General features: G+C 44.4%; 1 protein-coding gene across 1 annotated transcript in view; it reads left to right on the top strand.

Annotated features, from left to right (window-relative positions):
• The first annotated feature begins 1,198 nt into the window (after window positions 1-1,198).
• Window positions 1,199-15,085, top strand: part of LOC147426252 (protein PIN-LIKES 5-like) — a 42,608-nt gene continuing 28,721 nt past the window's right edge. Inside the window, exons 1-2 of the mRNA XM_086498124.1 lie at window positions 1,199-1,626; window positions 1,821-1,900. Of these exons, the coding sequence (XP_086354250.1) occupies window positions 1,492-1,626; window positions 1,821-1,900 (215 nt within the window). The 5' untranslated portion in view covers window positions 1,199-1,491. The remainder of the gene's footprint in view (window positions 1,627-1,820; window positions 1,901-15,085) is intronic.

Below are 15,085 nucleotides of genomic sequence, written 5' to 3' on the forward strand. Positions count from 1 at the left end.
ATATATTAATCAGTTCAGGGAGAGGAGTATGACACAGAGCTTGTCTCTTGCCCAATATGAAAAGCTTGCCTACAACTCCACGTGCCCCGCCGTTATTACACTGCCATCCACCTGGGACCTACCCTGCCTCCTCCACAAACACTAGCTAGGTTTCACACCACAGCCACCCACGAAAGACAAAACTCTAAGCAAATTCAAGAACAAGTGAAAAACTCATTAAATTTAGGGACAATTACCAAAATACCTTTGTAATTTGTCAAAATTTCCAAATTACCCCTCAAATTTAAAAAAATCCCAATGTATCTCTCATATTTGGCCAATTACCCAAAATTTGTCAAAATTCCCAAAATACCCCTCAAATTTAAAAAATTCCAATGTGCCTCTCATATTTGCAAACACTACCCCAAATTAAGCTCACAAACATCTCCAAAACCAATTTTTTTTGCAACATTTCATAGGAAGATTCGTTCTCCTCAATGAAAGACGATAGAACTAGAATTTTAGATGGTACTGAAATGTAATCGTTCATCATTCTTGAACACATATGTCTTTATTTGTGATGTCATTGGTGAATAAGTTTGTCTAGGATGCGACAGATCTCAATCATCATAAACAGTAGACTATGCAAAAAAATTGGTGCAAATCCATCCCAAAATGATGAAGGGTATATATAATTTTTTTGAAATGTGAGGGGTACTTTGAAAATTCTCACAAATTGCAGGGATATTTTAATAATTTTCCCTTAAAATTATGAATGAAATCATAGATAAAATTAGAGGGTTTGTGGTTTTTAAAAGACTAAGATCCCAGTCCCTCTATGGGAATACTATCACTTGTGTCAACAATGCCTCTTATCCGGTTTAGGGAATCGGAAAGATTACGATTACTACTGAAAATGGCAAATCTTTCACGCTTGTTGATAGACAGAACAGTTTGTGATTGATTGAAAAAGAGGTAGAAGATACTCATTATAATATAAAGACAATTAAATTGGCACTTAATCATGAAAAAAGAAATTTAAGAGTCTTCTATATAATAAATGTTTTTAAATTAGATGTAAAATTAATTGATTGTTGGCTAGCCAGTTATAGGCAGGCCTCGTGATTTCGTCACTTATTCAAACATGCAACGTCCGATTCTCTCGTTGGAATCACTTGTTCAAACATTTATAGGCAGGCCTCGTGATTTCAGCGCTTGTTCAAACATGCAACGTCCAATCCTCTCTCGTTGGAATCACTTTGTTCAAATATGCAACTTCCCACCATCTCTCCGTCAGTAAATGGGTCCTTGATATGTTCAGAAATGGGCGCATCGTCATCCTTGACTGCTTTCGATAACTTGACATTCACGCACACAGAAGTTTGGTGTATGCCGATGTTACTCAAACATACAGAAGACGCTGTTTTAGAGTCAAGGGAGATATGGGTTCCATGCTTCGCATCATCTTATGCATGATCTTTAGCAAGGAGGTTGTCGTAGGAGAGAGAAGAAATGGGTTTCTTGTCAATCTTTGTGGTTGCCGCCATGCCTGTCCTCAAAGTTCTCCTGTTGGGCGCCCTTGGAGGACTTCTTGCCACTTCGTACCTCGGTGTCCTGCCTGAGGATGCTCGCAAGCATCTGAACAAGGTAAGCTCTCTCATGTAGCACTGGATATTTTGCCAGGATCTTCCAAATGCTTCATCCAATGTGTGCTGCCCTTGTATAGTCTTTTTCAAAAGTTTTGTGACCTGGTCTGTGACACATTGTCGGAGTAAGTCCACTGATTTGATAGTTTTTTCGTAAGATCCTAAGGATTGAGATCCCACTTGTGTGTCTTGCAGCTAGTATTTTCTGTATTCACCCCGGCCCTCGTGTTTAGCAACCTGGTTCAAGCTGTTAGTCTGGAAAACATTGTTGCGTGGTGAGTCCCTTCTCTTCATTATTCAGATTGCAATTGAAACTTTTGTCATGTAAAACTAGTGGTGCTAGGATTTTTCGCTGTTAGTGATGGCTCTGATTCTTCTTTTGTAAGAATTAGCATGCAAAATGTGGTGCCTTGATTAATCACCCCTTTGAAAAGCTCTGTGCCTACAGAAGGCTTTGAGGCCTTGATTGGACAATCATCTAAGACACAAAATCAGAAGCACGAATCCCAAACATAGAAGGATGAAACTTGTTGATCTCGTGGAGCTAAATGTTCTTTGGCATGAGTTTGATGTATTAGTCCATATTCAAAGAAATTTTTGCGAAGAAGTATGCTTTGAATAATATGGAATGTAAAGAAAGACTCACGCTTCCTGTGCCATTTGAATTTTGTGCACACGCACATCATCTGCATGAAACTTCGCCAAATTTAGAGTTTTTTTTTGATGCTTCATTTAGACACGTGGAGGATGATAGTCTCTTGCGTGATTACTCGTCGGGATTCAGCACCTTCAACTTCCTTAATAGAGCCACATGACCTATATTTTTGAGTATGGTGCGGGGGGACAAAGGGTGAAGATTGTTCATTTTTATGGTCCCTGGATAGGGGATGCTCTTATTTCGTTGCCTTTTACCAATGAGAGTAGGTTAATAGGGTAGTTTGGCTTGATTTAGTGTCTGTGGATGCACTGCCAACCTCGTGTAGGGGGTGGAGTTTTAGGTTGTATGGCTGACAGGTTCCATCCACTTGATATACACCGGTAATGGTTATGGCCCCATTTGAAGAGCCCTTGGTGGATAAAATGTCTATCCTTAGCTGTGAAGGTTTGATTTCAACAATGGCTTGTTTGCTACGTATTGCTGGAGCAAACATGACCATTTGAAGATTAGACTTGTTTTGATTCCTGCTTTGCCCTTTTTGATGTATGATGTTAGAGGTGTGCAAGGCATCTGTTGGGTGCCAAGGTTTCTTCGTTTTCTTTTTGTCTTGTTGTATTGGCTAGCCACCAACTTTTATTCTATTCTAATATGTTTTGGGCCCTTTTTTAATTTATCATGGGGCACTTGTGAGGTGGGACAAGTCTTTTTTCTATCTATCCCTCTCGTCTTTTATTTTAAAAAAAAGAACTTGTACCCTTTGTATTACCTAAAAGGCAAATTGCCATTTACAAAATGCGGCCATCACCAGCACCAGGACACATTGTACAACTAAAGGTGGAAAAACCTCCAGCGTAATAAATGGTGCACAAGCAAAGGGGAAAAGCCTAAGAATCAATACAAGAAGTAATAATGCATGTAGATGAGGCTAAGAAGGGAACCAGTAACCGGCTGGTGCTACTAACCAGGCGGTGGAAGACACTTTATTTTCAGCACAATAGGGGGAGAGAGAAAGAGAGTGTTCAGTTCACAGCTTAGTACATATCATAGATCACACATTTTGTCGCATGACATAGTAGACGAAGAGATAGTTTATCTGTCAAGGGCACATGGCTCTATGTTCCCTGTGGACATGCTATTATTACGTCTTTGTAGCCAGGGTTTGTCTACAAAGTCCAAGGGGATCTAATTCCAGCAATTTTGTGAGCCTACTTTTAGGGCTAGCATGTCTGGATCATATTGGATTTTCTAGAATTGGAACCCTCTTGCAGAAATGGTGGCAAGCATATGTTTTGGCTAGGCTATTGAAGGACTATTTTCACGCTTCGCTATTGTATGTCAATTTCAAGATTGTGAATGTCTCCCCTTGTGAGAGAGGGTGTCACAAAATGTCTCCCCTTGTGGGAGAGGGTGTCACAAAATTATGGGACGTGGCATGCCCAATTGAGTGGACCAAGAGCTATACGTTGTTCCAACTTATAGGGTCCCATTCGATGGGACCCTAGGGACATTAGGAATTAAAAACAAGGCTGGCGGGCAGGCTGTACGGACCCACCGCAAATCGCGCTGAGTGGCTGTACGGCCGACCGGAAAACACGCTAACAGTGTTGACGTGGCAGCGTACGAAATTCCGTAATTTGCGTTGGCTGAAAACAACGCTAGCTTTTGGGGCTTACAGATTTTGAGTTTGAAGCTTTTCTTGTAAACTGCTTTTCCATGGCCAAGGGCCTTTAAATAAGACCCCAAGGCCACTCTCTGGCTCAGTTTGGTTGACGAGCTACAGAGCAGAGAGGACCCGCAGGCATTTTTAACTTTGCTCATAAAAATAAGTACCGAAAGGGGTGCCAGTCTTTGGAGCCGATCTCTCTGGGCACGGAGCTACGCCGTGCCGTGTCGATTCAATTGAATTGTGATTAAAGTGTGAAGTATTTTGAGTGATTCTCTCGTGTGTCGTGCCAGATTCTAGACTTGGGTGTCCAAGTCTGTTACAGTGGTATCAGATTTCAGTCGATTTCTTTGCTATCGGGAAACCAGATCCCTTTTTCCGTAACACACATGGACTTGATGTAAAATTGAAAGACCTCGAAAAAAGGACGACAATATTTTTTGCAAGCTTAGGCCGATTGTTTCTTTGAGGGCTTACCAGGCGAGTTGCCTCCTTCACGTCTTGAAGATCACACGATTGATTTGATTTCCGGTAGTACATCACTGAACCGGCCACCTTACAGAGTTAACCGAGCCTAAAATGAAGAAATAATGAACCAGAATAGATTCCCCATTCCGAGGATCAATGATAAACTCGATAGACTTAAGGATCCTACTTGCTTTAGCCAAATTGATCCGAAGAGTGGTTATCATCAAATCCAAATTGCTCATGGAGATGTCTACAAGACAACTTTTGAGTTTGTATGAATATTTGGTGATGCCATTTGGCCATACGAATGCTCTGGCTACATTCAACCGCATGATGAATAGGATTTTCAGAGAGTATCGATCGTTTGTGAGCACTTTCTTTAACGACATTATAGTCTCCTCCAAGAATGAAGCAGAACATAGACACCACCTGTTGTAGGTTTTCCAGGCACTGCGGAAGCATAAATTGGTCATAAATGCAAAAAAGAGCGAGTTTTTTTTCCTTGTCTGAGATAAATTTCTTGGGACACATCGTCTCATCAGAAGGGATAAAGATGGACCTATCTAAAATTGAGACTATTCATGATTAGCCTAATTTGAAGAATGTTCATGGAGTTCGAAGCTTTCTGGGCTTGTGCTCATATTATCGGCGGTTCATTCAAGAATTTGCAGAGATAGCTTTTCCTTTACATGTACTGACTCAGAAAGAGGCTCCTTTTACTTGGGGCCTGACAGAGATTGCAGCCTTTCAGACTCTCAGGGAAAAGTTGACTACAGGACCAGTGTTGGCCTTGCCAGACTTGCAAAAGCCATTTGAAGTTTACTGTGATGCTTGTGGTCGTAGTCTAGAAGTAGTCTTGATACAAGAAGGCCATGTCATAGCTTATGAGAGTAAGATGTTTTCACGTCCTGAACGGGTTGCACAGATTTATGAGAAAGAACTTTTGGCAATTATCCATGCTCTTATGCAATGGCGAGCCGCGACACTAGCCGAGTTTACCGTCTTCACAGATCATTAGAGTTTACGCTACTTGTCGTCGAAGCAGTTTTCGGAAAAGTAGATGCGGTGGGCTAACATCTTGTCACAATTTCCTTTCCAGATAGTCCATGTTCAAGGACAGATGAATTTAGTGGCAGTTGCGTGTCTAGAAAGCCCTTGGTTTTGGCTATTTCCGCGATACATCATCGAAGCTTTGAAGGTATGATTGATCAGTACGCCACGGATCCTGATTATGCAGATATCTTTTACCGGATACAACGTGGGGAGCTAGTTGCAGGCTATTCCATACGGGACGGCTTTTTGATGCGGAAAACGATGTTGTGTGTCACACAGCCTTTGAGGGAAAAGGTTTTGACAGAGTGTCATTGTCCACCTTTTTCGGGCCACCGTGGCATAGATACCACCTTTGAGTGTTACTTTTATTGACCGAGACTCAAAAAGGATGTGGACAAGTTTGTGCGTAGTTGCTTAGTATGCCAAAAGGTCAAGTTTACTTCTACAAGCTTTACCCATACCCTCCCGCCCCTGGGAAAGCATTGCTATGGATTTCATCTTTTTAATCTTCCCAAGACTCAAAGTGGGCATGATGGGATTTGGACAGTCATTGACAGATTTAGCAAGCAGGCCCACTTTATTCCGGTAAAGAAGACAGGTAAGCCCAATCATTTGGCGAAACTGTTTGTCTCACACATTTTTCGATTACATTGCATGCCTGAGTCATTGCTTTGATAGAGATCCTCGGCTTACTAGTTTGTTTTGCAGGGCAATCTGGGAGAACATTGACACACGGTTGCAGTTCTCGTCCTCGTTCCACCCGCAGGCAGAGGGGCAATTTAAGATAGCCACTTCAGTGGTTTCGGATTTGTTGAAGTCTTATATTTTGGATCAAAAGACTCAATAGGAAAAGTATTTGTCCTTGGTGGAGTTTGCCTACAACACAACACAGTTAATTCATCGACAAGGAAGGCTCCATTTGAGGTAGTGGAGGGTGCTAAGAAGGTCCCACCATTTCCGAGCACTGAAGACAAGATTTTTGAAGCGGAGAAAAAGCAAGAAAAGCACATTTTTGAGAAAGTCTAGATGGCACGGAAGGCCATCTGACACTTCAGAGGACGAGAGCTCGTCATTGTCTGATAGTGACCAGATGGGCAAGAAGACCAAGGAGTTCAAGGAAGGGAGTCATGCTGTCAGATTTGAGACGTTTTCAGCCTATCGGGACACCCATCGAGCCCTTTAGTTTGTACAACAGTTTGACGTTGCCTTCTTTGGAGGTCGGTTCAACAAAACACTCCAAGATGCGAAGGGCGGCATCTTACTTGAAGGGAACTGCATAAACATGGGGAGTCTACTCTGTTGTTATGCATAGAAGCACCTTGACATGGTTAGAATTCAAAAAAAATTTCACGTCAACTTGGATATCAGATGAATATGAAAGAGATGTCATCATGGCTTGGCATCACTTGAGAATGACTGATACATTGGATGACTGTTGCCAAAGGTTTCGGGATACTTTTTTGCTAGAGAAACAAGATTGAGCGGTTTTGCTATGGTTTGCCAAAAGAGATTCGAGACTATCGTCTAAACTAGAAGTCTGACTCAATTCAGAGACTCATGGGACATGATAAGCAATGATTTCGAACGGAGGCCGGCTCATTGACTTATCCTATGGACAGCATAGTGTCCACCTCAATCGGGCAAGAGTCTTCTGGGGAACCGGATGACAACTCATCACAAGATTCTGGAAAAAAAATCAAATGGTAGCACATGCGAAGGTTCCGACGAACTAAGGGAACCAAATGCAAGTTCATCAGAGGATTCCGGAGAAAGGGGATCAGATGATAGTGCATCTCGGGGTTCCGATGATTGAAACTGACGTGCCAATGGACAGGGGAAGCTAGCAAAGCCACCCACAGGTCCCAGGGCACAAGGAAAGAAAGGAAAAGGGAATCAATTGGTAGATCAGGGAATTCCCCAGACCCAAGAGAAGATTTTTTTTGAAGCTGATCAGTATACGAGAGATTGCTTTTCCCAAGGTTTGCGAGGCTCTTGAGAAGTCTCAAGCATGGGATAAGAAGGCAGCTGATAGACATTGACGCGACTTGCAATTGAGGAAGATGATTGGGTGCTCTTACGGCTTGAGAAGGCACGCCTAAGGAAACGAAAGGGAAAGGAGCGGCTTTTTCCAAAGCTAAGAATGGGGTACTATGGTCCTTTCCAGATTCAAGAGAAGATAAATGATGTATCCTTCAGACTAAAGTTGCCAGAGACTTGGAAGATTCACAATGCTTTTGGATGTTGCTTTTGCCAAGGTTTGCGAGGCTGTTGAGAAGTCTCAAGCCCGGCATAAGAAGGCAGTTGATAGCCATCGATGCGACTTGCAGTTGAAGGAAGGTGATTGGGTGCTCTTATGGCTTGAGAAGGCACGTCTAAGGAAATGAAAGGGAAAGGAGCTGCTTTTTCTGAAGCTAAGAATGTGGTACTATGGCCCTTTCCAGATTCAAGAGAAGATAAATGATGTATCCTTTAGATTGAAGTTGCAGATACTTGGAAGGTTCACAATGCTTTTGAATGCTGCTTTTGCCAAGGTTTGCGAGGCTCTTGACAAGTCTCAAGCACGGCATAAGAAGGCAGTTGATAGATATCGACGCTACGTCAGTTGAAGGAAGGTGATTGGGTGCTCTTACGGCTTGAGAAGGCACGCCTAAGGAAATGAAAGGGAAAGGAGCGGCTTTTTTCGAAGCTAAGAATGCGGTACTATGGTCCTTTCCAAATTCAAGAGAAGATAAATGATGTATCCTTGACTGAAGTTGCCAAATACTCGGAAGATTCACAATGCTTTTCATGCGAGTCTCTTGAAACCTTTCAAAAGTGAGGTGCCAGTCGAGAGGGAGCCTGAGGAGCAACCTGAAGTAGAAGACAATGAGGAGATTCTCGTTCCGAAACAGATATTGACTCACAAGGAAAGGAAAGAGAAAGATAAAGTGAACGGCGGTTCTTAGTCAAGAACTACCCGACATTGAATGCGAAGTGGATGGAGGAGGAGGACCTAGTAGAAACTCTCAGATATTGAAACTTTACCTTGAGGCTTTCGGTCTAGCTTTAACTATTCCAAGGGATCCCGGAGATCAGCATGGTTGAATCTTGTGCAGACGGGACTGCACAAGAGGGGTGTCACTCTGGTCGTTTGTAACAGGTTACCCAAATGGAATGAAAGAAGTACTATGACATGGGAAATCTCGAAAATGAATCTGTCTTATGTGTGCTCACTCGTGTGATTGTGTTGAGTGCAGGTTTGAAAGACGAAATGAGTGCAGCGTTTAAGTCTTGAGATTATATGGACATGATTGCAATAAGAATAAGTTAATCTGACATCACTGAGGTCCGAGATGGATCTAGATGCGATTGCTAAACACGTTGCGAGGAATCATGGTCCTAGATCTCGATGGATTCTATGTGATTTGATATGAATGTGATTTGATGTTCAGTGACTGCCGTCTTTGTGCAAGTGTTGGATTTGTGTTGTCTAGTGCATTGGCACTTAGAGTTAGTGTCTATTGAATTGGTCTATGGCTTATGTCTGATTTTGTAGGCGTAATTGAGGACGATTACAATTCTGTCAAGAGAGGGGTATGTCACAAAGTGATGATGTGGCATGACCATTTGGCAGAGAAATGGCCAAGTGGACAAGAGAAACTGAACGAACTAACTTGAAGAATTTATGAAGCACTGGTCGTGGGGCCCGAAACCCTAAAAGACAGAAGCTTGAACCCTGAAAGGGATCTTCGTAAAATGCGCTAACATGCTGACGTGGCAGATCGTAAGGATGTTGAGGTGGCAGGTCCTTACGGAATTTCCGCGATTTGCGCTGCAGGTGCCACGTGGCAGGCTATATGGATTTTTGCAAATTACGTTGACTGCTTTTGGGAATCTCTAGCGTTAGCTTTTGGGTGAAAGTGCTTTTGAATTGATTGCTTTTGGGGCTCTGCTCTTGGGCATCCCATGTACTGTTTATGAGAGCCCTTGGGGGCTCACTCTGCAGAGCATTTGGACGTAGAGTCTGAGAGCAGAGGTCCCTCGGGAGTTGTACTTTGCAATGATTAATCATAAAGAAATACCGAAAGGGGTGCCAGACTTTGGGCCAATACCTCTGGGCACGGAACTACGCCGGCCGTGTCGACTCTCTCTCTCTCTCTCTTAAGGTTCAATGATTTTGAACTTTCTGTTCGTGTGTTGCTATTGATTTTTCGCTTGGAGTATCCAAGCCTGTTACACCATCTGCTCCCTCTGGCGACCGAATTGCTCGAGTCGAGTCCCCTCCGCTGCCTATCCCTTGCCGCAACATCTGCAACCATTTTCAGCCAGCTCTTGCTGATTTGCTGCAGTTTCAGCATCTCAGATCTGCTTTTTGGCAGCCAACTTTCAACCGTTGAATCCTCTTACATCGGCTGTGCAAATCAGCCCTAGATTTACCCCTTGGTGGTCGTTCGTAACCCACATTGATCTCGATTCCATTTGTGCATCAAATCAGTCCCATCGCTGCTTCATCTTGACAAACAGGATTTCCTCGGGGCATCAAATACGTCCAGAGGTGCTTCATCTTGAAGAGTTACCGCGGCTACATGATAGAGTTTTGCATTGAGGTATTTCTTGTGTGTACATTTCATTTACCCAATCTAAAGAAAATACCACATTAGTAACAGTGTGGGGGTCCTTGAGAGAATTGGCTGGAACCCCATCGGTGCGTCTCTGTGTGTGTGTGTGTGTGTGTGTGTGCACATCCCTACCTCATCTCTTTGGGCTACCCATTGACCCCTTTCACATGGCCTCCCCAGTGGCTATAGCCCGTCTCCCTCTCAACATGAAGTTCTCGATCACCAACAAGCGGATATCAACACTTGAATTTGAAGTGAAGGAGTGGAAGAAAGAGATGGAGGCAACCTTTCTTCAAAAGATGGAGGAATGGAAAGAGGAGAAGAAGAACCTATGCGAAAGGATTTCTCGCGTCGAAGAGCAACCGGCTTCACAAGAAGCCACAATCCGAACTCTCCAAGGTGAACTTCTTGCAGCAAAAAGTGGGCGGCTCGAAGAAGGTGAAATTCAGCCATCCATGATGGAAGAATTGAATACCATGAGAGAAGAAATACAGGTTATCAAGGAAGAGGAGGAGAAGAAGTCATGGGCCGCGGTCATCTCTGCAACACAAGAAAGTAGAGGAGGCTGAAAAATGGATTGAGGTCACCAAGAAAGGGAAAGGTAAGGAAGCTCCTTGTACACCCACTCTTATTAACATGACCCTCGAAGAGGAACAAAGGAGGAGGATGCGAGCTCTACATGTGAGGGTAACCGGCCTCAAGGACATAAACAATGTGGAAAAGGCCAGGGTGTGCTTAGATGGCACTACCGTCCACGTGTGTGGCTTTTCCCTCCCATCTCTTGATGTAGCCTCATTGTACGTATGCTGTTTTTTTTTTCATTGGGAGAGTCTCCCCCTCATGATTGTTGTAGCCCTCTCTTGTAGAGGTGGTTGTAGCCCTATGGGAAGTTTCAACTTTCATTAACTAATAGAAGGATCTTTTTCTCGTTAAAAAAAAAAAATGGTGTAAGGATTCTAGGTACTAATTCTTAATTAAGTACTTAAACTCATGATTAAGACTTAAGAAACTTGAACTGTACTCAGAAACAAGACTCAGAAGACTCTGTGTTTGATTGATTGAATGACTGACTGAAACTGAGTACAATACGCTCCTTATATAGGACACGAAGAGACACAAATGAAAAGACATGTCTCCTGGTGAAGAGACATGACTTTAGACGTAAAGACACATCCTTTTGGCAAAGAGCTGCAACCATTGGGCAAAGAGTCACAACCGTAGAGCGAAGGGGTGTGACGAGTCATTGAAGGAGTGTGGCTTTTGGCGAAGAGGCACGTCTCTTGAGCGAAGGGTCATGACCATCTAAGCACAGCGGTCCTCCTTGGCATGGCACTTCGCGTATCTGCAACTAGGAGTAGATATAATACTGCAACATAATCACAATCGTGACATTCCCTCCTTCTTTAAATAAAGCCCAGGGTAGTTGATGAAAACTCCGAGAGAAGGAAATATATTTTTGTAGTGTTTTTGCATCCAAAGCTCTCTCTGTTAAGTCCCATGTCATGGCATTGACCGTAACTATTTTTCCAAACTGAAAACTGATCATATCTACAACTTGATAAGTGCCTTTGTCAAAGTAATTTGTAACTTCGAGCTTTGTCCAAGAAAATATTGAATTTGTATCTGCTTCGAGTGAAATTATTGGTAAACTGACTTGAGTTTTCTATTGAGTGACCACCAATGGTTGAAAATCTGTAAAGTATTCCATTGGTTTGTCTAGAACAGTAAAATCCTCCTGAAGGGATGTCGTAGATAGAGACAGAGTAGTGTTTGAAGGTATATCCATCTGTAAAAGTTGATCTGTGGAACAAATTATGTCCAAAGACTCAATTGCAACAACTAAAGTCGTGTTGCAAGAGTCTGTATCTGCTTGTAGCAGGGCTACAGTGTCACTTCACAGGGCAGACAGTTGGACAGTTGGCTACACTGGGTCTGGTTCACACTGGATGGACCCTCTGGACGGACCTCTGGTCTAGGGAGTGACACGTGGCAGGGTACCTACCGACGGTGGTCTAGTGGACCTCGTGGCCAGGTCACCACATGGCTGACATTATGAGCCGTTGGTGGCTCTTTATGGTGGTACATATGAGTAGTAGCGGTTGGTGATGTTATCATCTTCTTCACCTTTGGTCTGGCGTCGTCGAGGTAGCGAGTCTTACACAGAGCATTGCTTCACCATCCCTGCACATCTGAGCCTCGACACCCCTCTTGTACCTGTGAGTTCTGGGCTGGAGCTGAGTGTGCTGCCACGCCAGAGTCTGTACATGGTTCTTTGAGCTAGTCGAGTCCACATGTTCTGGTTCACTGTTGTATCTCTGTTGTTATCCATTGTTTCTGTGTTTCATTCTGTTTGAGAGAGTTTCCATTTGTTTGAGTGAGATTGTCACGCACATTGCATTGAGGGACACCCACACTGTAGAGAGCACGACACCTTATCCGCGCTACAGGTGCTCTCATTTTGGCGATCACAGTGGGACCTCAACTGAAGTCTCACTCTGTTGAGTAACTGGTTTCTTCCCTTCGCTTGTGCAGCCTGTTGGTCTGGTCCAGTTTCACCCTTGACAGCTTAATCTAGCTGGTCTAGTCTCTCGCCTTGTTGGTCTGGTCCTCTCTCGCCCTGGTCCACCCAATGCTCGTCCCTGGTCTAGTCCTTCCTCGTCCTGGTCCAAGTCAGGTGGTCTAGTCACTCGCCCTGGTCTAGTAGAGTCTAGACCAATGTTTAGCCAAGTGAAGGTTGTCTTGCCCAAGTGAAGGTATTCTTGCCCAAAGCTTGGTGGGGTTGGCGGTTACTGCATGACACATACAAGGAGGTCTTTGGAGCGTCAAAGTGCACTACTGAGTCCTCTGAAGTACTACCACAGACGGCGTCAACCCTTGGTGCCTAGTAGAAGCATATTAACCCCATCACCCATACCTACTCATACGGCTACCTCCATTCCTTCGACCGGTTCTACATCCTCCAGGTCACCTTCTCCGGTAAGGCTCTCCCCCATTTTGTTACAGCAAGCTAGTGAGCAACAGACTCAGGAGCAAGAGGCCATGGAGGAGCTCACAAGTGTTCTGGCAAAGGTGAACATCAAGTTCCCTACCTTTAAAGGTCTCTCCGCAGAAGATGCAGACGACCATGCTCGGAGGTTTGTCTCTCTTTGCAGAGGTCGTGGCCTCAACAGAGAAGACGCATACCTGGTACTCTTCCCGTCCACCTTGGATGGTCTTGCAGATAAATGGTACAGTCAGTTTGCGGAAAACCACTTCACTACTTGGACCATGTTAAGACAACAGTTCTGTGAAGCTTTCCGACCAAGGGATTATCAAGAGAAGATTCTAGATGAGTTGGCCAACCTGTTGCTCCAGCCCAAGGAGACATTTGCAGAGCTCATGACCAGAACAAAGTCCCTGGTTGCCAAGCTGCCTCAGCAACCAGGGGAATTCATGGTGAAGAAGTGGGTAGAGAAGCTCTGCCTAAGACTTCTCAACAAAAGCTCAGAGAAAGTCTCCGTCCTGAAGCCAATCTGGAGGAATTTGTTGCTACTGCTACTAGAATAGAGGGAGCAAGAAGGCAATTCACTGACTCTCCTCAGTTAGATACTGCCCCTGTTCTCATGGACAGTCCATTAGACCCCTTGACTTCTTTAAGAAGGGAATTGGAAGCCCTAAAGTTACAGCGGTCCCTTCACGAAGAGAGATCCTTCTCTCTCAGACAGGAGAAGCCTCCACATCAAGAGGCTTATGATCAACTTAAAAGAGAGTTAGAAGAGCTCAGGTCTCAGCAGGAGACTAAGGCTATGGTATGGTGTAGTTCATGCCGCTCTCCAGGACACCCTCCACAGGACTGTCCCCTTCGCTCTTATTGCCACTTCTGCGAAAAATAGGGTCATGAAGATAAGGATAGCTACTATATAAAGGGATTGCACAAAATACAGCAAAGTCTTGGTCCTACTCTCCAACAGGGGTTAGCACCAGCATCCAACATGGTTTCCCACTACGGCCATCCCAACTACATGCCACCTTTGCTCAATACCCCTGCTGTCCAAGGTATGTCAAGTACTTTCCCGACTCAAAGTTTTTATAATGCTAATGCCACCTCAACCCCTCAGAGCTTCTACACTTCAGCCTCCAACTCCATGCAGCAACCACCTCGTCCCCCGTTTCGTCCTTCCAATCGGCCCATACTCTGCTACAGATGCGGAGAGTATGGGCATTATCAAAGCAAATGCCCTCTGCCAAAAGGCTCCTCTCCGTGCCAACTTTGCCCTGAGGCTCAGGATCACTACACTAAGGATTGTCCAAAACAACGCGCCTCTACCTCTGCGAGCCCAAGTCAGAGCCAACTTGAATTCACCTTTCCCAAGATCAATTTAATAGCAGTTAGTACCAACCCCAAGCCACCCCTTTCTGCCCATATGATTGCCTCTCAAGACAAGTTGCAGCTGGTAGAGAAGCCAGCTGGTGTCCTCACACGAGCTCAGAGGACAGCCCTCGGCCTCAATCTTCCAGCAGGTACAGCCCTTTCCTCCCCAATGCCTACACCTCCTCCAACAGCTGACATGCCATCCCCTAGTGCTAAGAAAGGATCTTTTACTATGCTCTTTGATATTGATGGGGCTTTCTTAGAAGCAGTTGCTGACTTACAAAAGATCAAAGTACCAGAGGAACAACAACAGGTAGAAAAAGTGAAGCATACAGCAGAGACAATCTTGAAGAACACTTGCCAACAAGTGTCCCTCTATGACATGTTGTGGCTAGATGCAAGTTTCAGAAGTGACACCCTTGCAGTTATTCAGTCACTTTACCCTGGAGCAGGTCCTAGTGGCGGGCACCTCCCAGTGCGACCGTCAGAGTCCTATATGATATCCAATCCTGCTGCTCCACTCACTGATTATAGAAGCCCTCGCCTGATAGTGTCCATTTTGGGTCGACAATTCTCAGGAGTGATAGTGGATGGTGGATCTGGCATCAACCTGATGCCCGAGTTCACTATGTTAGCTCTAGGTCTACAACCTACTCACCCTGCTCCCTT

This window comes from Adiantum capillus-veneris, chromosome 24 (assembly GCF_014529385.1).
Source record: "Adiantum capillus-veneris isolate H3 chromosome 24, ASM1452938v2, whole genome shotgun sequence".
NCBI lineage: Eukaryota > Viridiplantae > Streptophyta > Polypodiopsida > Polypodiales > Pteridaceae > Adiantum > Adiantum capillus-veneris.